The 26,180-nt window shown below is 36.5% G+C and overlaps 1 protein-coding gene across 4 annotated transcripts in view; it reads left to right on the forward strand.

The window, feature by feature from the left end:
- KYNU (kynureninase) overlaps positions 1 to 26,180 on the forward strand; it is a 126,093-nt gene that overhangs the window by 24,438 nt on the left and 75,475 nt on the right. For all 4 annotated transcript variants that reach the window (XM_059166757.1, XM_059166758.1, XM_059166760.1 and 1 more), the window contains 2 exons: positions 13,355 to 13,475; positions 22,609 to 22,691. In XM_059166757.1, coding sequence (XP_059022740.1) covers positions 13,355 to 13,475; positions 22,609 to 22,691 — 204 coding nt within the window. The remainder of the gene's footprint in view (positions 1 to 13,354; positions 13,476 to 22,608; positions 22,692 to 26,180) is intronic.

Consider the following 26,180-nt stretch of genomic DNA (forward strand, 5'->3'; position numbering starts at 1 on the left):
CTGACTTACATCATTTATCATTTTTAAGTGCACAATTCAGTAAGTGTGTGTAGTTTGATGACCATCATCAGAAACTCAATTCTTTACTCCCCTTTTCCACCCCACACCCAGGTGGCTGGTCATCTACCAAACCTGCTTTGCTTTATAGAGGAGATCATTACATCAGAGAACATCAATTTAAGAGTAAATTGTCCTCGAGAATATCTTTACACAAGAAGTTTTTAAAAAATGGTTAAAGAAAACAATTTCGATGATACAAACTTTATCTATCACTTCATAAAGCTGGCAATTTCTGTTCCCTAGGATCCAGGGAACTGCAAAATGGGTTTAGAGGGAATAAACTTTTATAGGACAAAAAATAAAGAACAAAGAAGAAAGAAGTAGAAAATAATATGATTTGCCACGGCCATACTCAGACTTGATTGAGGGAAGGAGGAATAAGGAAATAAGTATGGAGTTCACCATTGGCTTGGCATTCAAGTGTTGGCTGACAGTATCTTCTGCTTTTCTAGTCATGTAGAACGTAACAGATGTAGGAAAGTTACCTAAGTTTCAGTTTGCAGACGTGCCAGACTAGACAGAAGCAGCTCCATCTTGGGCCTAGAAAGTTAATTCAACAGTATTCTCATCACTGTTCTTTTCATACTCAAATATTCCCTTTCCGTTTTATCACATACCTGGGAAAGATGAGTAAATTGTCAGCCAACTTTAATAAGTTAAATTGAATGCTATCCAAATAAGATCTACTATTACTGTGACTCTGTGATATTATCCTGTTAGACAAAATTGACATAGAAAACTGCCATGCTGGAGTTTGTCTCCAGGGGTTCCGTGTAAAATAATAGAGCCTCTTCAGTTCAACTATTGTTAGGCTCAGGAGTTAGTGACAAGCATGAGGTATCAGTGAACAAAATGTGAAAGAGTATGCTTTTCAGCATAAACTGGAATCCTTTATTTAATGGAATTTAATGGAAGCTAGCATGTTAAGTAAAGGCTTTATCCAGCTTTAAGAAGATGTATATTTATGACTATGTGATTTTAATAATGAAATATATTTTATTTCTATAAGAACAACAAATAAGGACATTTCTCAGTTAAAAGTTTAATTTTGTTGATACACTGAACTTCTCATTGCACTTGTATTCTGCAATTTCATGGACTTGTCATATTGTTTTTCCTTTTGTATTAGACTATTTGTTCCCTGAAAGCAGGAACTGTAGTGTTTCTGTGTGTGTGAGTGAAAGCCATCTAGGCAGACCCTAGGGTAGAGGTGGCCAGTGAGGTCTTAACCCGCAGAGAGAACAGCATTTGCAAAGACACAGTAAACAAAAGCATAGTCGCTGAAGAATTAGAAAGTGTGTGTGTGTGTTAGAAAGTTGCACAGCCATGCACATGTTTTTTTTTCCCCCACTGATGTAATTTTTGAAATTTCTGCATTTATACATAGCTGTGAAAATACTTCAGCTTGGAGTCACAAAATTGTAAATTAATATTGGTAATATCACTTCATCAACAAGGTACAATCATATTGAATAGAATTAAGGAAATGATGAAAATATTTTTGCAGAAATCCAAAAGGAAATGTAAAAATCCAAGTAAATGCTTTGGAAGTGAAAAAAGAGATTCAAGAAATATTTTAAGTACTCACTGAATAAACCTGAAATCATTATTCATTGAATAAACCATTAGCTGGGAGAAATAACTCCCTTGTTCAATGCATTCACATTTGAGACTGTTATATCTTCTTGTTGAACTGATACATTTTCATTATGTAATGTTTTACTTTATCCCTGGTAATTTGTTTTCTCTGCAGTCTACTTTATCTGATCTAGGTTCATTTTCATCAGTGTTTTCTTGGCATATCTTTTTACACCTTTTAATTTTTAACCTATCTATATCATTACAATTGAAAAATAGACTATAGGCAGAATATAGTTAGGTCTCTTTTTTTAGTTCATTCTGGTAATACATTTTAAATGGTGTGTTTCAGACATTTCATGTTTTAATGTAAGTTTAAATTTAGATCTACCATTTTATTATCTGTTTTCTGTTCATCACTTTCTCCTTTCTTTCTGCCTTTCTGGCTTTCACTTTGATCATATGATTTTTTTTAACATTACATTAAGTTATATAATGAATTTTGGATTATAATTTTTTTGTGTAATTTTTGTTTGCATTAATGGTTGCTCTAGAGATTATAATGCACATAATGTAAAGTTTACAGGATATGTATATTATGTTAATAATAATTAGTATATACTAAATACATATTAAAAACTTTTTAGTTGATTTAGAAATATTTTATCATGTAAGAAAGGATATAGAAAACTTACCAGTGTCTAATTATAATAGTTCTCTTTACCATCCTTTTTTTTTTAACTTGATAGTTGTCATATATATTACATCTACAAACACTAAAAACCTAATCAGATAATGTTACCATTGTATTCTTTTCAAAATTTAAAAATGTATATTAATGTATTTTTTTAAATATTAAGGAAGAAAAAAGTCTTTTACATTTACCTAGATATTTACTGTTTCTGTTGTTCTTCCTTCATTCCTAAAGTCCAAATTTCTCTCCAGTACTATTTCTTTTCATCCTAAAGAGCTTCCTTTACTATTTCTTTTCTTTTCTTTTTGTTTTCTTTTAGAGAGAAAGCTAGAGCGTAGAGGTGGGGAGAAGGTGTGGTACAGAGGAGGAGGGAATCTTAAGACTCCATGCTCAGTCCAGAGCCCAACACAGGGCTTGAGCTAACAACCCTGAGATTATGACCTGAGCCAAAATCAAGAGTCCCAACACTTGACTGACTGAGCCACCCAGATGCCTCTCTTTCAGTCACTTAAACATTTTGTTCCATTGGTTTTTGTCCTTCATAGTGTTTGTTTGTTTTTGATTTTTAAAGATTTTATTTATTTATGTCCCCCATGGTATTTGATGAGAAACTCCTAGTCATTAGAATTATTGGTCCCCAATAAGCAAAGGGCTATTTTTCTTTGGCTTCTTTAAAGACTTTTTCTTAGTCTTTAATTCTCAGCAATTTGATTATAATGTGTCTGGGCATGCATTTATTTGAGTTTATCCTCCTTGGAGTTCACTAGATTTTTAAGTGTATACATTTTTACTTTTGACCAGTTCAAGGCGTTTTCAACCGTTATTTCCTAAAACATTTTTTTTTTTTTTGCATCTCATTCTTTCTTCCATTCCTTACAATGTCCTAATAATACAAGTATATCCTAATAATACAAGTTTAAATATCCTTGAGACAGTGTTCATTTTCTTAAATTTCTTTTTTTTCCCCGATGTATAAATTGGGTGATTTCTATTGACTTGACTATAAGTTCATTGACTCTTTCCTTTGTCATTCCCATTTGCTCAGGTGTCTTTCCTTTGGAATTTCTCATTTTCATTTACTGTATTTTGTAGTTCTGAAGTTTCAGTTTATTTCTTTTTAAAATACTTTACTTCTCTGCTGAAACTATCTTTTTTTAATAATTTATTTATTTTTTTCAGCATAACAGTATTCATTGTTTTTGCACCATATCCAGTGCTCCATGCAATCCATGTCCTCTCTAATACCCACCACCTGGTGCCCCCAACCTCTCAGCCTCTTCAAAACCCTCAGATTGTTTTTCAGAGTCCATAGTCTCCCATGGTTCACCTCCCCTTCCTATTTACCCCAACTCCCTTCTCCTCTCCATCTCCCCTTGTCCTCCATTTAAAACAAACAAACAAACTGAAAGATAGTTTCAGTTTGTTTGTTTGTTTTAAATGGTTTATATTCACTTCAAAGTGTCTTTCCTTACATCTTGGATTATAATTACAATAACTACCTTATAGTCTTCGATAATTCTAATATCTCTGTTGTTTTGGGATTAATGTCCATTGATTTTCTTTTCTATTAAGATAGATTGAGATTGTTCTGGTTTTTATGTTGAATAAATTTAGATTCTAGACACTTTTGCATCTTATAAGTCTTTGTCTTCTTAAATAGTATCATGAATGTTGATATTTCTTGTTTCCTTCGGTTTGCTTTATCAAGCAATCTATCCAGAACCCTTCTGTGGATGGTGATTCCAGTGTTACTTGGATCTGTCCTGTGTGTATGACAATCACCAATTTAGTATCTAGGGTCAGTTCTGACAATTTTGTTAGTAATACTGTTAGAGTTATTTCCATTCCAGCAGGGGTAAGCTCAGAAGATCATATACAACTTTATATGATCATTTTCTTAAGCTCTCAGTAGACCTAACAATTCCCTGCTCCTAGGGACCCATCTTCATTTTCCTCTGGCTAAAAAACTGAGACTTTCATTTACTTTTTTTTTTTTTTTTTAAATGCACTTCCTATGACTATGCTTGTCTTTGGTGCCCAGAAGCAAGAGGACAGAGGAACCAAACAACTAGAGTTAATCCAATATTCTTAGAACCATTCCTCCTCTGGCTAGAGAAAAGTGTTTCCAATCTCCATGATTTGGGTGCCTGGGCAGCCACTGTCACTATAACTGCCACCACTGTCACAGGGTTGACTAGTGGTGACCAAGAATAAGAACAGAAAAATGAAAGAGTAAAGGAAACACCAACAAGATTTCTCTCTCACACTCTTTCTCTCAGCCCCTTAGTGATTTTCTCTACACCTCTGACCAGAAATAGGGATAGTGGGCTTCTCTTAGAGTTCTTAGGGCTCACACTCACTCCATGGTTTGGAGTTTCTGGCCCTCTTTGAAAACAAGCCCTGGGAGCTTCCTAAGAAGTAGAAGGAAAATACAGGAAACTCAATGCCAGTTTGGTGGTTTTTCAAATGCTGGTTTTCTTCTGCCTGGTATACTTAATATCATTTATTTTTCAAACTCCTCAGATTCTAAAATTCTACTCCGTTCGTTTTAGTTGTGTTTAGTGTGTCAGAATGTACTCCAAGCCAAATTGGTTCTTAGATTTCTCTAAGTAGTGTAGAAGGCAATTACTGTTTTTCTGTAGTTAAAGAAAAAAAAAAAAAAACATTTAAACTATACTTAAAAGAAAGAACATTTATTTTAAAACTTTTCTTTTTTTTAAAGATTATGCTAGCAAACTAGTTTTTCATTCTGATGACCAGAACCAGAACTGGTCCTTGGGAAATTTGAAATGCAGTACTCTGTGTATCATATAATATAAGTGATTAAGTCTTGGCTCCCATTGGTTTGCATCTGGATATTTTGTTTGTTTATTTTTTAAAGATTTATTTCTTTATTTGAGAGAAAGAGACTAAGAGGGAGCATGTGCATGATTAGAGGGAAGGGCAGAGGGAGAGAATCTCAGGCAGACTCCATGCTAAGCACAAAAATCAATGCAGGGCTTGATCCCAAGACCCTGAATCAAAATCAAGGCCCACTGAAACCACCTGGGTTCCCCTAGAGATTATTTGTTTATTTATAAAACTTTGACCTAGTTCCTCAGAGGACTATTATCTCAGATTTATAGACTTAAGCATCAATCCCAGTTAACCAGTATTCCAAATTGCCAGGATTCAGTTCAGTATTGCCAACAAGAATAACAACAACCAAAAGCCACCATAATAGTACCACAAGTATTTAGATTGAGACAACTTCATAATTAGACAGTTTTTATCCAATAAATTCATATTATCTGATTAAAATCTTCTTGGCATTACCAGAGTTACAAATAATCAAAACATGAACAAACACAGTTTGAATTTCTATGCTTTCCATTACTGATTATAATACAATCATCAATAATTTCATGTTCACCAATCTGTAAAAACATTGTATATCTTCAGGGAGAATCTGCTTAAAATTTTTCCTTTCCTCTTTAATTTAAATTTGAGAACAAAATTTCTTTTTCTTTTTTTAAAAAATATTTATTTATTTATTTGACAGACAGAGATCACAAGTAGGCAGAGAGACAGGTAGAGAGAGAGGAGGAAGCAGGCTCCCCACTGAGCAGAGAGCCCAATGTGGGGCTCGATTCCAGGACCTTGGGATCATGACCTGAGCTGAAGGCAGAGGCTTTAACCCACTGAGCCACCCAGGAGCCCGGAAAACAAAATTTCTTTTTTAAAATAATAAACAAATCAAATGGACAGTAATAGTATGTTAAAATTTTAGCCACTTCTGAAGTGAAACAGGCAGGATGTGGAATTTTCTTGTTTAAAAGAAAAACATTAATTAAAAGTAATATACTTAAATACGAAGGAATTTTTTTTAAGTTAAAGGTGAATATGTTAGCAAACTTATCTTATTCTAATGAATAAATATCTGATAATCTGATAACAAAAATTATATAGAATAAACTAAAGGAATTTGCAATGCTGAAAGGAAATCCTTATTTATTTATTTGTAAATATTTTACTTATCTATTTGAGAGTGAAGGAGAGGGAATACACGCAGGGGAAGGAATAAAGAAACGGACTCCCCACTGAGCTGGGAGCCTGATATGGGGCTGGGTCCCAGGACCTGAGATCATGACCTGAGCCAACGGCAGACACTTAACCACTTAACCAACTGGGCCACCTAGGTAGCCCCTGAAAGGAAATACTTAGATTTGTTTCACATATTGACACTCCCATTTAATGTTGGTTTATGTGCACATAGTACCCCCTTGGCATACATAAGAAAGATATACACAGCTACCTTATAAGCAAAACTTAATTAATTAATAAACTTAACAAAAATTAATACTTCCTTCTCACAGCATATTTATTTTAGAGGGGTGCCTGGGTGGTTCAGTTTATCAAGCATCTGCCTTCGGCTCAAATCATGATCTCAGGGTCCTGGGATCCAGCCCCAGGTGGGGTTCCCTACTAAGTGGAGAGCCTGCTAGTCTGTCTCCCTCTGCCTCTCTTGCCTGCTTGTGCATGAGTGCTCTTTCTCTCAAATAATCTTTAAAAAGAGGGGCATCTGGGTGGCTCAGTCAGTCAAGTGTCTGCTTTTGGCTCAGATTGTGATCTCAGGGTCCTGAGATCGAGCCTCAAAATGGGATCCTTGCTCAACAGAGAGTCTGCTTCTTCCTCTTCTCTGAGTCTGGATCTCTCCCCTTCTCCTGCTGTCTCTCTCTCAAATAAAATTAAATCTTTAAAAAAATAAAGAAAAATAAAAAACAAATAGTGGATTTTAGAAAATACTCTTTATATAAATAAGTCATTTTAAAAATTCTTGGGATTTACCTTTGTATTTCAGTCAAACTAGAGGATTACATCTAGATTTTTTCTCTTTATATATAATAAGGAAAAAAATAGAATTACTTTATAATTACTCTGCTATCCTTGCTTTTGAATGATTCCACATGTGTTTTATTCCTGAGTCTTAAAATACCTTAAATGGTGTAATTAAATTGTAAATTATAATAACCAGTTGCTATATTAAGTTTAAAAGTAAGGTATTTTCTGTGACCTTCAGTAATGCAGTTAAATTTAAGAAATTTCAGTTTGGGTTTGGTTTTGTTTTTAATAAGGGGGCTTGTGCCAGGTCTTCTGAAATGTGGCAATATATGGAATTATTTGGAAAGATTTTAAAAGGATCTATCTAGGCCCCAGACCAGACCAGTGAAATTGGAGTCTCTGAATCAAGCCTAGGCATTATATTTTTATAAAGCTCCTATTATGATAAACTAGTACATAAAAAATCACGAGTATCTATTTTTATATATCTATGTTTTAAATTATCATTTCATGAGTAGATTATCACAACTAGTTTAAAAAGTATTATACTCACATATGAATAATTTTAAAATAAATAATAGCTTATCTCTTTAAAAGAAAACAGCTGGTACTGGTATCCAACAATGTATTTGCAATTGGATTAATATTTGGCCAAATTTGATAGCATTAATTGGATGCTTCAAACATGCAAAGTATATTTATTTGTGGAAGGCAACTTTACTGAAGACTTTAGAATAGTTAAAACTCAAATTTTAAAGTAGCTTCATTAACATACCATCAATTACTGTAATAAGGGGGCATATTTCTTTTCAGTTAAGTGAGCCCTACTGCAAAGTAGCAGAATTTAAATCACTTCAAGAAGACCCTACCTGGGAAAAGATTTATGGTAACATTAGCAGAAAGAAATCTTGACACATGACATCAAGAGGTGGGAGGTAGTGGTAGCGGGTAGGATCAAAGTTATTAGCTAGAGTGCACAGGACTCCAGTGAGAAAGAATTTGTAAAGGACCCACAAAAAGTATGTTCTAAGGGAAAGAGCTGCTAATAATATAAAAGCACTGAAGCCAGGTTAATGTTTTCCTGAGTCTTTTTTTTTTTTTTTCCTCATTCCACTGGAGGGATTGAAGGTAACAGCAATGAGGAACAAGGGGAAAAAAAAAAAAAAACCACACACACACACACAATAAACGTATTGTTTGTTTCAAACTTTTTAAATTAGATCAGCCCTGAGCTGAGGATGAGAGAAATTTGAAATCCAAAGTGATGTTGAACTTTTGATTTATATTTAAGAAGCAAAAATGAAACTGTTCCTGGGTTCATCTTAGAACATATAAATAAAATAAAAAAGTAAGAACATGAGGTCTAGAGTGATGGACATTTTTGCTGCTGTAAAATGCTACTCAGAAGGAATCTAGTGATTTCCAGAATCATGAGCTCTAGTACAGCAACCTTTAAGAAGAAAGGAGGCTTTCAGACAAATGACCATCACCGTTGATTTAATGCCTGACTGAGGTGAGAGGTGAGTGAGGCCTGTTTTAACCAGATGTACCTTTAAGGAGGATGTCATGAGTTGAACTGTGTCTCCTAAAAGAGAATATGTTGACGTTCTAACACTTAGTACCACAAAATGTGACCCAGTTTGGAGAATGGAGTCTTTTGTCGTGGGAAGCGAGAGAGCTAGGTTCTCTTTGGTCTGACGGACTCCAAGAGTGAATCTTGTGGACAAAGGAGAGTGGGTAAAGCCATAGAAGTTTATTGAGTAAAGATACAGAAAAAGCTCTCAAGAGTGAGAGGGATCCCAGCAGGGTTGCCTTGAGGGGCTTTAGGGTTGGTCTTTTGTGGAAAGCTAACCAGTGAACTTAAATCCCTTTAACATGGGGCACCTGAACAGCTCAGCCATTGGGTGTCTACCTTTGGCTCAGGTCATGATCCCGGGGTCCAGGGATTGAGCCCCTTCTCCCTCCCCCATGCCCCCTGCTTGTGTTCCATCTCTGCTGTGTCTCTCTCTGTCAAATAAATAAATAGAATCCTTTTAACATAATCTTTTGTTATCACCATTGAACAAAGACTAGTGGTACTGCCTTCTATGGCTTACCTCCTAGGGAGTCTGGTTATTCTTTGTTGGTCACAGATGATTATCATAAAAAAAAAAAAAAAAGACCTCACAGGCCTAGGGCTAGTTTGTTCCCCTATTTCTGGTTTCTCCCAGCTCCACATTTTTGGGATTTCTGTGAGCCTGACTCATAGCCCCCTATCTGTTTCTCCCTACCTAACCCCACCTGTCCCTTACTCAAGGTTAACTGAGGTCATTAGGATGAGCCCTAATAGGATGTGAACTATATAAGACAGAGAACTAAAGAGACAGACAGAAATGTATACAGACATGATGTGGGGAGAACATGTGTGGACATGAACGGAGGCATTGACATGTCACGTTGAGAAACCTAGGACCCACCCTTCATAGCCTTCAGATGGGCAAATTGCCAACACCTAGATTTGGAATTCTAGTTTCCAGCACTATGGAGATAATACATTTCTATTGTTGAACCATTCAGTTTCTGGGATTTTGTTACAGAAGCCCTAGAAAACTGATACAAAGGATTTGTAACAGTGATCCATGCAGGTCTGTTGGAGGACCCCAAGAAAGGGACTAGCCAAGAGGGTCTTGACTTCTTGCAGGATGGAAATCAAACATGAGCTAGTAGGAAGTAAAAGAGTTTACTGAAGATATGTAATACATGAGAGAAATGTGGACAGCGCATTCTGGAGACTCAGGAAGGAAAAGAGCATGAGTCTTGTTTTTGCTTTGAGTCTAGGATTTTTATTGGTATTATGGTCTGGTGCATATGAACTTAAGCATCCAAGAAATAGAAAAAGGACAGACAGGGTCCAGGTGTCCTTTTCATAAGGAACTTATTCCCTGAAGTCAGGGTTCTTGGTATCAAGGTATTTAGAGTCTGTGGTCTTAGAGAACATTAATGTTAATAATTAATAATAATTAATGTTATTGTGCTTGAAGACTCCAAAGTTAGCATTATGCCTTGCCCTGACTAGAAAAGGTCGCTGCTTAGGGATACTGCCTACAAGGGGACAAAATGAGCATATGTAGCAAATGATCTGGTCTGGACACAAAAATCACAGGGGACATCAGTCATGATACCTCTCAGTGTTTTGATTCTCAGAGTAGTAGACTAGGGCGGTGTGGATCAAGAGGAAGGCACTGAGACACTTAACATTTTCATCCCTAAAACGCGATGGAGCCTACTCTAATGGGAGAAAGATCTTCCTGAAAAAAAGAAACAGAGACACTAAAAGAAGAGAATTTGGTGGGTGGGGAGTTATAGTCCTGAGGCATTATGACTTAACCAGAATTTGGGACCCACCAAAATGACATGTGTTAATAAAACAAAAGTTTATTTTGCAAAGGGAGAGAGTACAGTAAGCTCCTAAAGTCCTTTGTGAAAAGGCCACTGAAGTAAGAGAGAAAACCAAAAGGAATATTGAGAAATTTCAAAAGATTATGTGCAAATTGGCAACTCCTACTTAAGAGAACTATGAATGCCATCATTACTAAAATACGTATTTTGGCAGAACATCAAATCCTCAATATGCTTTAAAGAAGTTGTCAGAAGATAGAATGTTCTGGGGTGCCTAGGTGGCTCAGTCAGTTAAGCGTCTGCCTTCTGCTCAGATCAAGATCCCGGGGTCCTGGGACTGAGCCTGGCATCAGGATCCCTGCTCAGTGGGGAGTTGGCTCCATTTCCTCCCAAGAAAACAAACCATTACTGCAGTTCTGAGAGAGAGAGAGAGCGCTACCTACAAGTCTAGGACCTATAGGAGATAGCACACAGGTAGAGGAATGTATCTTAAGTAAAACTTGTTTGAAGGGCAGGTGAATTCATAATTTATTCTACAGAATCCAATGGTAAAATAAACTAGTTCCCAATGTTTCTTAGAGTTAGGAGGAATGAGAGATCACTAGGAGAAGGAGGATCTTTGATTTGGTGCAGTTAAAAAGACATTAATATCTTCCTAATGGCCTGGGTTACTATACTTATTTAAATAACTTAGTTCAAATTTGAGTCATGTGACATCAGTTAAAATATACAATAACGAGTATAATTTGCAGTCCCATACTGGAGGTATACAAATGATATAGTTTTGCATTTTTAAAGAATGGAATCAAATTAGACACCTACCAGATTGGATGGAAAATCGTCATTCCTTTATTTAGGGATTTGCCTTCTCTCTTCCTAGGGGTCTGCAAATATTTGGAGGTGTGTTGGTACCCAAGGATGAGGTTTGTGAGGTAAAGATGAACTCTTTTGGTCCCCCTTACCCGAGCCTCTATGGCCAGTAGAGGGCGGGTGGCTTCCCCAGCAGCCGCCTCTCCTTCCCACCAGTCTCTTACCTGGTCCCCAAACACACCCGCAAAGCCTCTTTTGGCAGGCCTGGGATCTTCAATGGAGCCAGCTGGAGAGGATATATTCTTTGATTCTCTCAGTCCTATGGAAAGCAGTTGCATTAACTTGGTTCACAGGCTTTTCCTTCAACCCTTGGAGGCCTCTCCCTTGTTTTCTGTTAACATGCTACTCGGCTCTAGGGAAAAAGGAAAACTTTGTCCTCTACCTTTCTGAGTGCTAGGCCAAAAGTCTGTAACAAAATACAAATTAACAAGATAAAAGCATAGAATTTTTATTTTAAAATACGAGTTTTACGTGAGAGGGGAGACTTCAAAAGGAAATGAAGACCCAAAGAAGCAATTAAACCTGAATTTTTAATGCTAGGTTTGATGAAGAGTTGACATTAATGGGAAAAATGTGACAAGATAACAGAGGATATGAACGGAGTGTAGTAAACAGGGGGAAACAGTTAAGGCCTATTTTCTTGCCTTCCTCTCGGTGTCTTGGAGATGAAGACGTGTAGGGAGGGCACCTCTCACATGAGGGTTTTATGACCTGCTTAGGGCATGGTGGAAAAGTCTTTCTTACACATGCAGTTTCTTAAATTCCCTCAGCTTAAAATACTCAGTATGTCAAGGTGCTATATTTTGGTTTAGTGTGTGCAGCCCTGCACCCCCAACACTGCCAAGAACAGTTTTTAATAACTTAACCATTTTTCTGGCATGAGACAAGCCGGGGCTACTTATCTTTCATGTTACACAGATCCAGTGGGACTAAGGTGGAGAGTGGTAAGCGATCTCTTTATTCTTGCGGAGTTTATAAAATACATTTTCTGGTTACTCTGTTCTGTCACATTACATAAGGCCAATTGAATTCTCACATAATACCATTTGATGGGCTTTGAGACTTTTTAAACAAACAACCAAGTTAGAGGAATGTAGTGGCAAGGGACAAGATAATTTAGTTTACAATTCTGCTTTTCTTTCATACTGAACATACTTTAAAAATGACTTTCAAAATATAAGCAGCCCTCTATGTATTTGTCTGTAAAAGCCGTGAGCAGTGAAGGAAAAAGACAAGACAATAGGAGCAGAGTCTGGGTAATTGACTCCTCATGCTGGGTCATTGATGGGGCTGACACGCACGGAACATGTTTTGTCTTCAAACATGGATTGGTTTGCTAATAAAACTGCATTTGTTGTTGTCAACAGAGTTGTAAGATAGACAAATCACCAAAATTCTGATTTATTTGAATAAGACGTAGATACAGAGAACAATCTACCTGTATATATATTAATATTATGTGTATAGAGATAAAGAGTGAAAAAAATATACAAATTCAATATATCTACTTCAGATATGTAAATACTCATTTAGATATTTTTTATTTGCCTTATCTACAACACCATTTATTACAGAGGTTTAGAATGTGCCTAGACTCTGGTAACCTGCTCGTATGACTAGATGGGCTGATGAAACACTTTCTATAAAAATTCCGTTTCTAACTTTTTTCTGTTACCTTCGTTTGTTTGTGATTAGGAATAGTTGCTAATTTAGATTTCCTCTTGGCACACAATAAGTAAGAGATCTCAACAAAAGTCTCTGTAGATAAAAATTTTAAAATTTAAATGTGAAAGATTATTTTTCTGAAAACTTGATGTTATCCTTGGGAGGAATTATAAGTTATTTATTATCCTTATCGGTGTTAGTTATATTAATTAGTTGTACTGGATTAGCAATGCCAAATGAAAGGTTAATTAATTGAATAAGCACTTTTTTCATTTCTTTCTGTTTCAGTTGATTTATCTTTAGTGAATAAAGATGAAAACGCCATCTATTTCTTGGGAAATTCTCTTGGCCTTCAGCCAAAAATGGTTAAAACATATCTGGAAGAAGAACTAGATAAGTGGGCCAAAATGTAAGTATTATTTCAAAATCTATCATTTGAAATCTCATACAAGAACTTTATTTTTTTTTCCTCCAAATTTTTATTTTAATTCCAGTTAATGTGCTGTGCAATATTGGTTTCTGGAGTAGAATTTAGTGGTTCATCAGCACCCAGTGCTCATCACAAAAATTGCCCTCCCTAATCCCCATCACCATGTTACCCCATCCCCCACCCACTTCCCCTCCAACAACCCGCAGTTTGTTCTCTGTAGTTAAGAGTCTGTTTCTTGGTTTGCTTCTCTTTTTTTCCTCCGATGTCCATTTGTTTTGTTTCTTAAATTCCACATATGAATGAAATTATATGGTATTTCTCTGATTATTTCGCTTAGCATAATATTCTTTAGTTCCATCCACATCATTTCAAATGGCAAGATTTCATTCCTTTTGATGGCTGGGTAATATTCCATTGTATAATACACACACACACACACACACACACACATCACATCTTCTTTATCCATTCATCAGTTGATGGACATTTGGGCTCTTTCCCTAACTGGCTACTGTTGATAAATGCTGCTATAAACAGTTTGCATGTATCCCTTCAAATCATTAATAACTAAAAATCACTCTAGGTTGCCTGTTATTTGGAAAGGAGTATAGTACGCTCCTAGAAGTTTAGGATGTAGAGAAATCTTAGGAGTCATGTTATTCAGTGTGTTCTCATTTTATTGATGACGTAAGTTAGTGACAGATTCAAAAGTAAAACTTTCAAAGTATTAGAAAAAATAGGCCCTTCCCCCAAGCTGATACATCTAAATCATACATAATCATTATATTTTATTTAGTGACTAATAAAGGAGTTAAGATTTAGAATTTAATTCTATGTTTTCATGAGTTGTTCTTGCTAAACTTCATGACACCAATTTTTATAAATAAGAAAATTAAAATAGTTGAGGGGAAGAAAAAGATTAGTGGAGCAGAAGGTACCACCTGTCCTCCCCAAACTGAATGTGCTTATTGAGAAGTTGCTCCATTTAGGCTTAGCTAAACAGGTTTCTTGTGTTTTTTATTTTAGCCATTCTGATAGGTATGAGGTAATCTCTCACTATGATTTTGATGTGCGTTTCCCTTATGATTAGGGATGTTGAGCACATTTTCATATGTCTTATTTTTAATATTTTAAATAAAATAATTAATTTTTAATAGTTAAAAGTTAAAAGTTGGAGCAAGTTCTTGCTCCAACCACGCAAGAATCTGAAATCTTAAATCCTTTTTTTTCTCCATCATTTCTGTTCACTTTCACTCTTCCGCCTAAGAAACTCCTCACATTCCCTGCTTCTCTGTACCCCTGCAGACCTTCCCTAATCCCAACCCTTTCAACCCTGCTGATAGTCTCTCCCCAGCTGCCCATTGTATTAATAATCACTGCTGGGGGATAGGCAGTTGAGAGGTATCTGTTTTCATTAGCTTCATATTCTCAACCATATTATAAATCCCTTTAGGAAAATAACTTAATTTTATGTGCTTTTATCATTCCTCAGTAGTTACTAATAAAGCTGGAACTGGAAATATTTAAGAAAAACTTTTAACTATTAAAAATTAATTATTTTATTTAAAATATTAAAAATAAGACACATGAAAACGTGCTCAACATCCCTAATCATAAGGGAAACGCACATCAAAACCACAGTGAGAGATTACCTCATACCTATCAGAATGGCTAAAATAAAAAACACAAGAAATACCAAATGTTGGCAAGAATGTGGAGAGAAAGGACCACTGTGTAACTGATGCTGGGAATGCAAACTGATGCAGCTTCTGTGGAAAACAATATGTACATTCCTCAAGAAATTAAAAATAGAGCTACCATGTGATCTAGCAGTTCCACTCCTGGATACTTGCCCAGACAAAACAAAAGCACTAATTCGAAAAAGTGTATGCACATCTGTGTTTATTGCAGCATGTTGTACAATAGCCAAGATACAGAACCAACCCACGTGTCCATCCACAGATCAATAGAGAAGATGTGGGGTGTATGTATATATATGCACATGTATTACTCAGCCATAAAAAAGAATGGAATCTTGCCATCTGCAACAGCATGGATGAATCTAGATAGTGTAATGCTAAGTGAAATAAGTCAGTCAGAGAAAGTTAAGTACCATGATTCCACTCATTTCTGGAACTTAAGAAACAAAACAAATGGACAAAGAGAAAAAAAGGAGGCCAAAAAAAAAAAAAAGACTCAACTAGAGAGAGCAACACACTGATGGCTACCAGAGGGGAGGTGGTAGGGGGTGGCGAAAAGGTGAAGGGGATTAAGAGTACACTGCATAGTGAGTACAGAGGAATGCATAGAACTGTTGCATCACTATAGTGTACACCTGAAACAGGTGAACTCGATATGTCCATTTTGCTTGAATTTTTTAAAAAAGAAAAAAAATAGTAAAAATGAGTAGAAATAGTTTAAAAATATGTCCTGAATATTAAAATCTGAAAATAGACACAAGGAGGAAGCCAAACCCGAAGGTCAGAAAAACATGAATGCAGGAAAATGAAACTAAATCAGATAAGAACTCTGAACAAGACATTTGGCTCTTATTCAAACTCCAAATGTCTTCTAATTCTTCGGTTTTCATGCCTCTGGTCTTTCATATTGGGAATAGTACCTCTTTTAAGGTTTATTTTACATTGACTGTGCTAATGATTACTACCACAGGCATTAGATTACACTGCAAAGTTGTTAATTTCAGTGGTTAAGAATATAAATTTGTACCTCAATGCAAAAATCATAGAGGTTTATATAATTTATTAAGCCTGTTATAACTGTATCTGCATAACTTGCATGCATAAATTGAAAAATAAATATCAGCACATTTGGAAGCATTTTGCACTAGCAGGTTTTAGTGTTTAAAAAATGAGGGTCATACTTAATAAAAATGGTTAATATTCATTTTTGGCCTTAATATAAAAGAGAGCAGAGAATTAGATTGAATTTGAACTTTAGAGTGTGTCCTTGCCTTTTGGATATTCATTCAGCAAGGCTGTGCATTTTTATCCTTTAGGCATTTAAAAAGGATGCCCTGCTATCTTATTCATCTCTTTGTGATTACCTTGGTTTGTTAGACCGGTTGATTATTTTTGAGACTTTAAAGTTATATTCCAGGAGAGTGCCTCTCTGTCATAACACCCTTCTATTGTTGTTAACTTCCAATTTTACATTTTACCTTGTGACAATAGAAAATTAGAGAATCTTAATGCCTTCTACTGATTTTTCATTAGACAAATGATTCAGTAAAGAGGTGCATATTAATGCTTCAGGCAATGTAAACTACATTTAAAAGATTCTGAGAAAAAGATCAGAGAGCTTCTAGTTAGTTTTATTTTATCTTTGCTTAGTTTTATTTAGTCTTCGTGCTCTCAGTGGTGGTGGGCCCAGTCAGTGTCACACCCCCTGTCTCCTTGTTGATGTCAGTGGTGTTTGAGGGACAAGGTCAGAATCATGGGGTTCTATCCCACTGTCCATCTTTGATCTCAAAAGGGTTTGTTCATTATTTCTTTGGTCCTAAATTGTTAGCTGAAATTTTTTTCTCTGGCCTTTTCCAGCTAAGGTTCTGTTGGGACGAAAACTTCCTCTATCAGTTTACATCCTATTTATTGAGGGCCTGTGGATTCATCGATAAGAGATAGCTAACCCAAGTTTCTTTCATGGGCTTGCAGAAGTACTCTACAAAAAAGTGATTCACTCAATCACTAAGGGTAAGGGTTTATATACCAGTTTAACCCCCTTGGGGCAGTTTTAGCGCTTCAGTCGGAAGTATAGAAAGTTCTATTGGGCCTTTTCATTCTGATAATAATGGGCATATCTTTCCTGGCTGGAAGCTCCCCAAGAGGGAGATGGCTGGCATCTGAATTTGCACCTCCTGGTGTTGAGTCACTTTCCATCTGTGAGTGGGCTAATGGCAGCTGTATTTTCAGAAGAGTCTCCTTAAGTCAAGGAGTGTTTCTTTCTTAGGCCGATGGCTGTTCACATGCTTTTAGTTTAAAGTAATAATCTTGCCACTGTGGAAGGGCTGTTGTTCCCTTGACTTCCCTTTCTGAATATTGCTTTTGTTTTTGTGCTAAATATCCTCTCACATGTTTGGTTTGCTTCTAGATGCAGGGCCTCCCATTTTTGTGGTGAGCGTTCCTGATTACCTGTCCTCTTCACCTTCTCCAGCCCCATGTCTGCCCTACCTCTTAGCTGATAACCAAATCAGGCCAGTGCCTTTCTCTCTTCTTAACCAGTGGAAGATTTTGAGAAGGACTGAGTCCAAGAGAGCTACACAGTTAATAAATACACCAATGCAAACTGAAGTGAATTGCTTAACAGGAAAAAAAATTAGAAATTCATAATCTTGACAGTAACATAAAAATCAGACTATCCTTTGACTAAGTTAGATATTTTTCTGGGATATTGATAACAAGTCTGACTGGCCATCCAAGCCATGTAAAGTAAGAACTACCACTTGGCTCATGGCTGTTAATGTCCTTGTCTCTATCTTTTATGTCCTATCACAGCCATACTACCTACCTATCTACAAAATAAACTGTTACTGACCATAGGGTAGCCTGATTTTAGAATTCATACAGCTACCAACTTTGATTACTTACGCTAGAGGAAAGTCAAGAACAGAGGCATACTTAGAAATATTTTTGGTGCTTAATGATTTCTTCTAAACCTTTTTAACTTATTTAAGACAGAGCAATGAAAATAAAGCACTTCTGTGGGTTTTTAAATGCTTATTATTGTTATCTTGCAACTGTGTGGTTTCTTAAGTAGATTACTTCACTTGGAAGAATTAAATTTGTGCAATAACAATATTTCGATTTTTTGACATTCTGAAATAGAAAAATGTCATGGTGATTTGACTCATTTGATATATAATAGTTAATTACCAGCCAAATGAGGTTATAACAGTCAGAAATAACATTAATAGGGGTCTGTGAGTTTGCCAGAATTTTTTTAGAACATTTAATACTACATATTTATATATTATGGATTTATTAGTGGCCCAGATTATTTAAAAAAAAATAACATGGACTAATAATCACATTGGAAAGATGGGCTAGAAGAGGAAGATACCTCCATTCTGAAGAGCACATTGTAAGCTGAGAAGCGTATATCATGTCCCTAAGATACAACCACAATATTTTAGGTCTTCTGTGTGTCTTATCTATTTGATAAATGGTTTTCTTTCTTTTCATAGGAGCAAAAACTTGACCGAGTTGTGTCTTTATAGGGATGTTTCTAAGCCCTAGGTGACTTTAGGTAGGCTTACTTAATGAGAAAATAGCCCACTGAATTACATGTTAGGAACAAGCTACATGGTTAGCGGGCAGCAACTGACTTGATGGCAGTATGTGTGTGGGCAGGCGTGCTCTTACGCTCTTGAGACACCGCTGTCTCATTCAGTTGGTGTTTTTCTTTAAAAAACAAAGTGTATTCGGGCGCCTGGGTGGCTCAGTGGGTTAAAGCCTCTGCTTTCAGCTCAGGTCATGATCCCAGGATCCTGGGATCGAGCCCCACATTGGGCTCTCTGCTCAGTGGGGAGCCTGCTTCCTCCTCTCTCTCTACCTGCCTCTCTGACTACTTGTGATCTTTCTCTGTCAAATATTTAAAAGTGTATTCTGGGAAGAAAAAATGCTCCCTCTACCCCCCCAATTCAACAACTGACCTATAAAATAAACTGACAAGACATAGATTAACAAGAATTAATAATTACTCCTTATTAATTATTAATATTATGAGCATGAGGGCTTCCTGGGGGGGGGGAGTGATTACAAAAAAAAAAAAAGAAATCCTTGAGATTTGAGAACTTACATGTCATCTTGATAGGGGTAGGGGAGGAGGATATAGGCCACTTTAAAAGGAGAATAAATGATTTTTAGAAAGGATAAAAAGCACTTTGAAGATGTGATGGTTTGTGACAAAATCTTCTGGGTGTGGTCTCAACTCTGGGCTCCTCTCTGGGGACAGGAGTCAATCTTCTGTGGTTGACGAAATTGCTGAGGGAGGGATTGATGGTAGTTGAGTTCCTTTGAAGGACCCGTCTTTAGGCAGATGGGAAAATTCTGAGGAAACATCCCTATATGTGCTGTTTTTCAGATGCCTTCAGCTCAAGATAATCTTTATGCTAAACAGGCAAATTTTGCTGCACCGCCTTTCAGTATGAATAAGAAAGTATGACATGTTAAAGATTTTCCTAGAGATGTAGGAAAATGTAGGTGGCTAATCACCAATTGGGTCACAGATTTAAAAAAAAAAAAAAAAAAGTGGTGGTCTTAAGGAATCTGAGATGTCTTATTTGTTTCCTTATGGCGGAGTGGGGGTGGGGATGCGAGGAGGAAGAAGCTTTTAAAAGCCTGGCTACTACTTATTTTGTAGGATGGTTAAAGTAGAGTCCTCTTTCAAAGAGGATCCTCTATTAACTTCCTAATTTGATTTTACATCCTGAAATCTAATTTCGTGAGCAGATAGCCCTCCCTAGACATCTCAGAGAACACCCCACTTGGGGGAATGATTAATGCCACAGCCATAAGGGAACTGTCTGCCAGGCTCTTTTCTTTTGCAGCACTGGAAAAGAAGTTTGCAACTACGTTGCAAGTATGTTGGGCAGTTGTGAATGAGAGCAATGTAATCTTTCTTAACTCTGATACCTATGTTTGAAACTGCACTGTCATCTACATCAAGCCTTTATAAAGACAGGCCACTTTAGTTGGAGTTTATTGGGGTAACAACTTCCTAAATACATTTCACTACCCTAGGCTTAGTAGCCTACAAAAAGGAAAGAAGCAGACTGTGTGTGTGTGTGTGTGATATTTTAAAGGTGGGGGGGAGATGCCAGAATTGCAGGAAGAAACATACTCTTAAAGATTATTACCATGGTGTCTACCAGAGTGAGAAGTAGGTGGCCTGCTAGTCTGAGACATAAATTCTCTGAGGCAGAACATAGAATTTTACTACCTAAATGTAATAAGATGTATTGTGCTATCAGCAAGGCCAGGAGCTCTGTGTGATTAAAATAAAAAAGGATCCAAGTATCTGCCTTTAACTACCATTTAATGATAATGATTTTTGTCTTTAGCATTTATATTGGAAGTCAAAAAGAGGCAAGCTGCAGGCTATCTAATAATAATATGAATAATAATCACTGGCAATTGCCCTTCTCTTCCTCCTTAGCTCTTATAGTTGCTGCTTATTCACAGAGAAAGTCCTTTTCCTTCATCTCAGTTTATACAGTAATCAAAATATTAGTTTAAAAATTGCATTGTACCCCACATGCCCATGCTGTAGATTTACAGTAGGGCAAAGTCAGAAAGGGGTGCTATGGGCCAATCTCTTTTACATGTTATCTTACTTATTTTTCACATTCATCCTTTCAGGTACATATTGCCACCCCTTTACTTTTATTTTTACAGGCTTTATTAGCTTATAATACATGTAGTCTCATAACCAGTGGTGACCTGGAATTGGCTCAGACCAGCAATGAAAGCCAGTCATTAAATATTGAGGATTTTAGTTAATGCCAGGAAATGGACCACAGGGGATATTCACATCATGAAAATCAACAAAGGCTAAAAACAGGGCTCCATTCATCCTATTACCCCACTACTCTCTTGGGGAGAGAAAATTATTTTCCCCAGACCAGACCCTTCTGAGTTCTTAGCTGAGACCCTTGTAATAAAAGACAGCTTAGCAGGAGGAGAAAAAATGCACAAGTTATTAGGATGCATAGTCCTTGTACACATGGGAGACAAAACGTGGGGGAGAAGGGACCTCCACCCACCCTCCCAATGATGACTTAGAATTCAGGCTTAAATCCTATCTGAATAAGGAAAGGAGAGGAGGATGTAGGCCACTTAGGGGAGAACATGTGATTTTTAGGAAAGGTGACAGAGCCCTTAGAAGAATAGATAAAAGATAGGATAGGTTGTGACAAAGCCAGTCTGAGTGTGGTGTTGACTTCTGGTCTCTTCTCCCGTGACAAGACTCAATCTTTCCTGGTTGATGAAACTCCTGGAGAGGTGATTTTATGGCTACTGAGTTCCTTTTGAAAAATCTCTCTTCAAGCAGATAGGGGAGTTCAGAGAGACCTTCTCACTGCACTTGCTGTTTTTCAAGTGCCTATAACTCAAGATAATCAGTCTACCACAGCAACATATTTTGGGGTGACATTCTGCTACCCTTCACCTCTAAGAGCAAGTTTACCACTCACTCCTGCCGGTTACTGAATTTCAGAGTATAGATTAAAGCACAGTTTGCACTATGCAGAAAATACAGGCTCATTCCTTTCTCCAGCTTCAGAGAGTTTTTGAATTCCTAGGGAATTAAGAATTAATTCTGGGCTTCCTGCCACAAGTGTGCCCCCGCACGTTTAGTCCCTCCCACCTTGATTCTTTGTTTCAGTTTCTTCTTCCATATTTCAAATGTATTTCCTTCCTCATTTAATGAAAACTTCTTGAGAATGGAAATTCTTTTACCTATTCTGTGTTTTGCCATTTATGCCTGCCGAGACACTTACTAGAATAATAAAATTGAGCTAGAATATGGTAGATGAAATTGCCAGAAAATAGGTAAAGCTGTAATGTTGGCTTTGATTATTGCCAAGTTTATTTGTCTACTTAAAATGTCATCACAAATACAGTCACATTTTATACACTTTGACTTGGTATACAGATTATAACTATGTTTAAAAACCAAATTTATAAGAATTTTAATTTCTAGCCTTAAAGAATAGTAGCCATGTTTTACTATAGATATTACTGTGTGCTACAGGTATACAAGTATAATGTTCAAAGAGTCTTAATTTTCAAAATAAAGAAGAAAAAAATAACATCTTAGGTTCTAAAATAGAGATAAAGAAAAATAAAGAAATAGTCTCTGTTACCCTCCAACAAAAAGGAAGTTAGAGAAATTAAGCAATGACAAGTTAAAAAGATAGAGTCCTCAAGTATTACTTTTGGTTCTAAAGAAGCATGATTTTATATAATTACTAAAACATTACAAAAACTCATTTAGAAATGTGTAGTTGCCAATACTGATGTATGAAAAATTACACACACACACACACATACAAACAAACAAACCTAATAGAGTTTATGCCCCTTTTCAATTTCAGGGGAGCTTATGGTCATGACCTAGGAAAACGTCCTTGGATTACAGGAGATGAGACTATTGTAGGCCTTATGAATGACATTGTAGGTAAGTACAAAATGGATTTTTCCCAAAGGAATCATAAAAGCATTATCATTTAGATATAAACCTGGGTTATAAAGTCAAAATCTTATTGAAGAACATCCTAGTTTTCTATTTTTACCTGTAACAGTAAAGAAAGAATGAATATACTATTAATTGAGACTTGAAGGCTATAGGGGACATAACTGGGTTATTTGGCACAAAAATAAAATATTTAATTATGTTTTCTTGCATATTTTAAAACTAATATGTACTCCCGAATAAAGAGCACATGTATTTTGTTTATTTATAATTAAACTGATTTTTTTAGGATTTTTTATTTATATATTTGACCAAGATCACAAGTAGGCAGAGAGGCAGCTGGGGGGTGGGGAGCAGGCTCCCCACTGAGCAGAGAGCCCCACGAAGGCTGATCCCAGGACCCTGAGATCATGACCCAAGCCGAAGGCAGAGGCTTAACCCACTGAGCCACCCAGGCACTCCAAACTGATTTCTTAAAAATCAACTTAAATGAATTTTATAACATTTCATTATATGATAAACACTAACCTTTACGTGCTAAACTCCTAAAGCACCAAACAGGTTTTGGCTCATTTCAATTTAATCCACAGTGACTAATTCTAAAATTAAGCTGAGAATTGTTGGAAATAATATAGTTTTTGATATTCTTTGGTTTATAATGTGTTTTCTAAAGTGAGTTATATATACTCTAGGTAGAATTTAAGATAGTTTTAGATGGCAAACGTGTTAACATTTAAAAAGAGAAGTAACTTAATTGGGCTGAATATTGAGATTTGCTTGAAATCTTACATGATATGCAGGGTATCGAAAAAAATTAACGATATGTTAATTTTGGAGTGGGTCTGTTTAGAGGACTTTGGGAAATCCCAAGTTTCATAATGCTTTTTCAAATCTCACTCCTTTATTGCTTCATCCCAATTGCATCTTGGTCAGAAGACAATAATCACATGTGAGCTGAGAGAAAGTGGAGTTAGAGTGAGGACAGTAGAACTTATATCCCGAAAGAATTACAGTAATTGACAAACCATGAAAACCTGAGAAATACCTTGTTTATTCAGAAATGATTTTTGAACTTCTGCTGTGTGTCAGGACTGGTGGTGTAGGCCCTGAGGATAAAATGGTAAGTAAGTAAAATAGTAAAAATCCTCATCGTCTTTATCCCATGGGATATCCTCATGGGACTCCCATACAGGAAGATAGTCCCCGAAATGTAAAATTAATATATACATATAATCATATAACACAGAGAAGTTAAAAAAAAAAATCATTGACATTAGTGCTTCAAAAGAGGGAATGGTGGAGGGAACTGAACATAAGCATTTAAGTACTCTCTATTTTTTTTCCCCTGAATTCTCACTAAACAACTCTTACTGTATTAAAAAAAAAAAAAAAAAAAAAAAAGGCATAAATTCCAAAGAACAAATAGAGCAAAGTAGATGATGGGAGCATTTTGTGAGTTTGATCACAAGTGGGTAAGTGGTAACTGCTTTTGTGGGGGAAAAAAAGGTAAATCAAACCTTTATCTCCCAATGGGAAGGAAATAGAAAGCCACCCACTTTACACTGCAGAACCTTCAAAAGTCTGGAAATTACAATAAGCGTCTCTAGAAGTGGGAGTAAAATAGGAATAAAAAAGAGAGATGTGTTGAAAGTCTGTTTAAAATTCAGATAGCATGCCAGCTCCCTTTGCCCGTTTTATGCTGCCAGGTGAATCCTTCTCCCCAGATGACTGGGTGAGTCCCTGGAGAGGGGAGATGAAGACTCCCGAAGGAGGATGTGTGTACTATATTAGTCTGCTCTGGCTGTCATTACCAAATACCACAGACTGGGGGGTTTCAACAACAGACGTTTGTTCACAGTTCTGGGTGGAGGCCAGAAGTCAGAGATCCAAGGGTTGGTTAGTGGTTGGACACTGTTCCTGGGTTGTACATGGTTGCTTTCTGTGTCACCACCTGGCCTTTCCTCTGTTCACACTCAAAGACAAAGAGAACTGTGGTGTCTCTCTTCTTACAAAGACACCAGCCCTTTTGGATTAAGACCTCTCACCCTTAAAACTTCATTTAACCTTTATTGCCTCCTATAGGGCCTATCTCTAAATACAGTCGCATGGGGGTTTTTTAACATATGAATGGGGTTTTTAACATATGAATTTCAGCAGGACACAGTTTAGTCTATAACATATTCCTTGGTGAAAACAAAAGAATTAAAATAAATGTTTATCCACTTCTGTTCTAATTGAGTATCCAGTATTTATACAGGAAATTGGAACAATTTTCCCTGTGATGTTTGGACAACCTAAAGATTCTTTCTTTCTTTTCTTTCTTTTTTTTTTTTAAGATATTATGTATTTATTTGACAAACAGAGACAAGTGGCAGAGAGAGGGAGGAAGGGAAACAGGCTCCCCGCTGAGCAGAGAGTCTGATGCAGATCCCAGGACCCTGGGATCAGGACCAAGCCAAAGGCAGAGGCTTTAACCCATTGAGCCACCCAAGGGCCCCAACCTAAACATTCTAAAGTTTTCCCTATACAGTGGCTCAGTAGGGTCCCCTCACAACAAACTGAACCACATGCACAGTGGAAAAACGCACTCATGTGTGATACAGCCCAAATTACCAGACTTCTAAGGAAAATCCATTTTTAGTTTATGAACCATAAGAATGTATTACCTGGTCAAGAAGTTGAAAAAGAAAATAGAAGGGTTACAAGAAAAAGTAAGTTGTGTTTCCTACTAGCTATTACTGAGTAATCATTACACTATATACATTTCTGTTTTATGTGGTTATATTATAGGATCAGGATATTGACTCCTAGTTTAAAATAACAGATTTAAGTACAAACCAAAGTGATCACTTCTATTCCAAACACATGGAGATGACAGAAAAACATTGGAGTAAAAAACATACAGCAATACTAAAAAAATAATTAATTAATTAGAAAAAATAAATCAGTAAAAATTTCTACCAGAAATGCTGCCATTGATAAGGAAAAGAGCAGTTGGAAGCCTGGAAGCACAATGTTTTCAGGGCAGCACTTGAAGCCAGGCTGTATGCACAGAGCCTGAATCCAGACCCTCTGGAGGAGCCCCAGGGTGAATCTTCTCAGCTCTGAATTCCTGAGGTTGGGACCCAAGGCCAGAGTGGAGGTCAGTCAGGCAGGTGAAGGGGAGAACCTGGCATCTCCTACCATGCTAGTCAGGTTCTTGGGAACAGCACTTGATCGGGTGTTAGTATTATATATTATATAATATATATAATATTATATTATATTATATAACACTAGAGGATTGTGTATATTCTGATGGAGCAAACTACCACCTAAATAATCCTGGATTGTATTTAAGGGTATGTTGTTAAATAGTTGTTGAGTGATGCTTTCATTTGTGTTCATTTTCTAGAAGCTAATTATATGCATTCAAATGTCTAGCATGGAAAAGACCCCAAACAAACCTGGATTAATTTGCCTGAGCATATATGT

This window comes from Mustela lutreola, chromosome 3 (assembly GCF_030435805.1).
Source record: "Mustela lutreola isolate mMusLut2 chromosome 3, mMusLut2.pri, whole genome shotgun sequence".
Lineage (NCBI taxonomy): Eukaryota > Metazoa > Chordata > Mammalia > Carnivora > Mustelidae > Mustela > Mustela lutreola.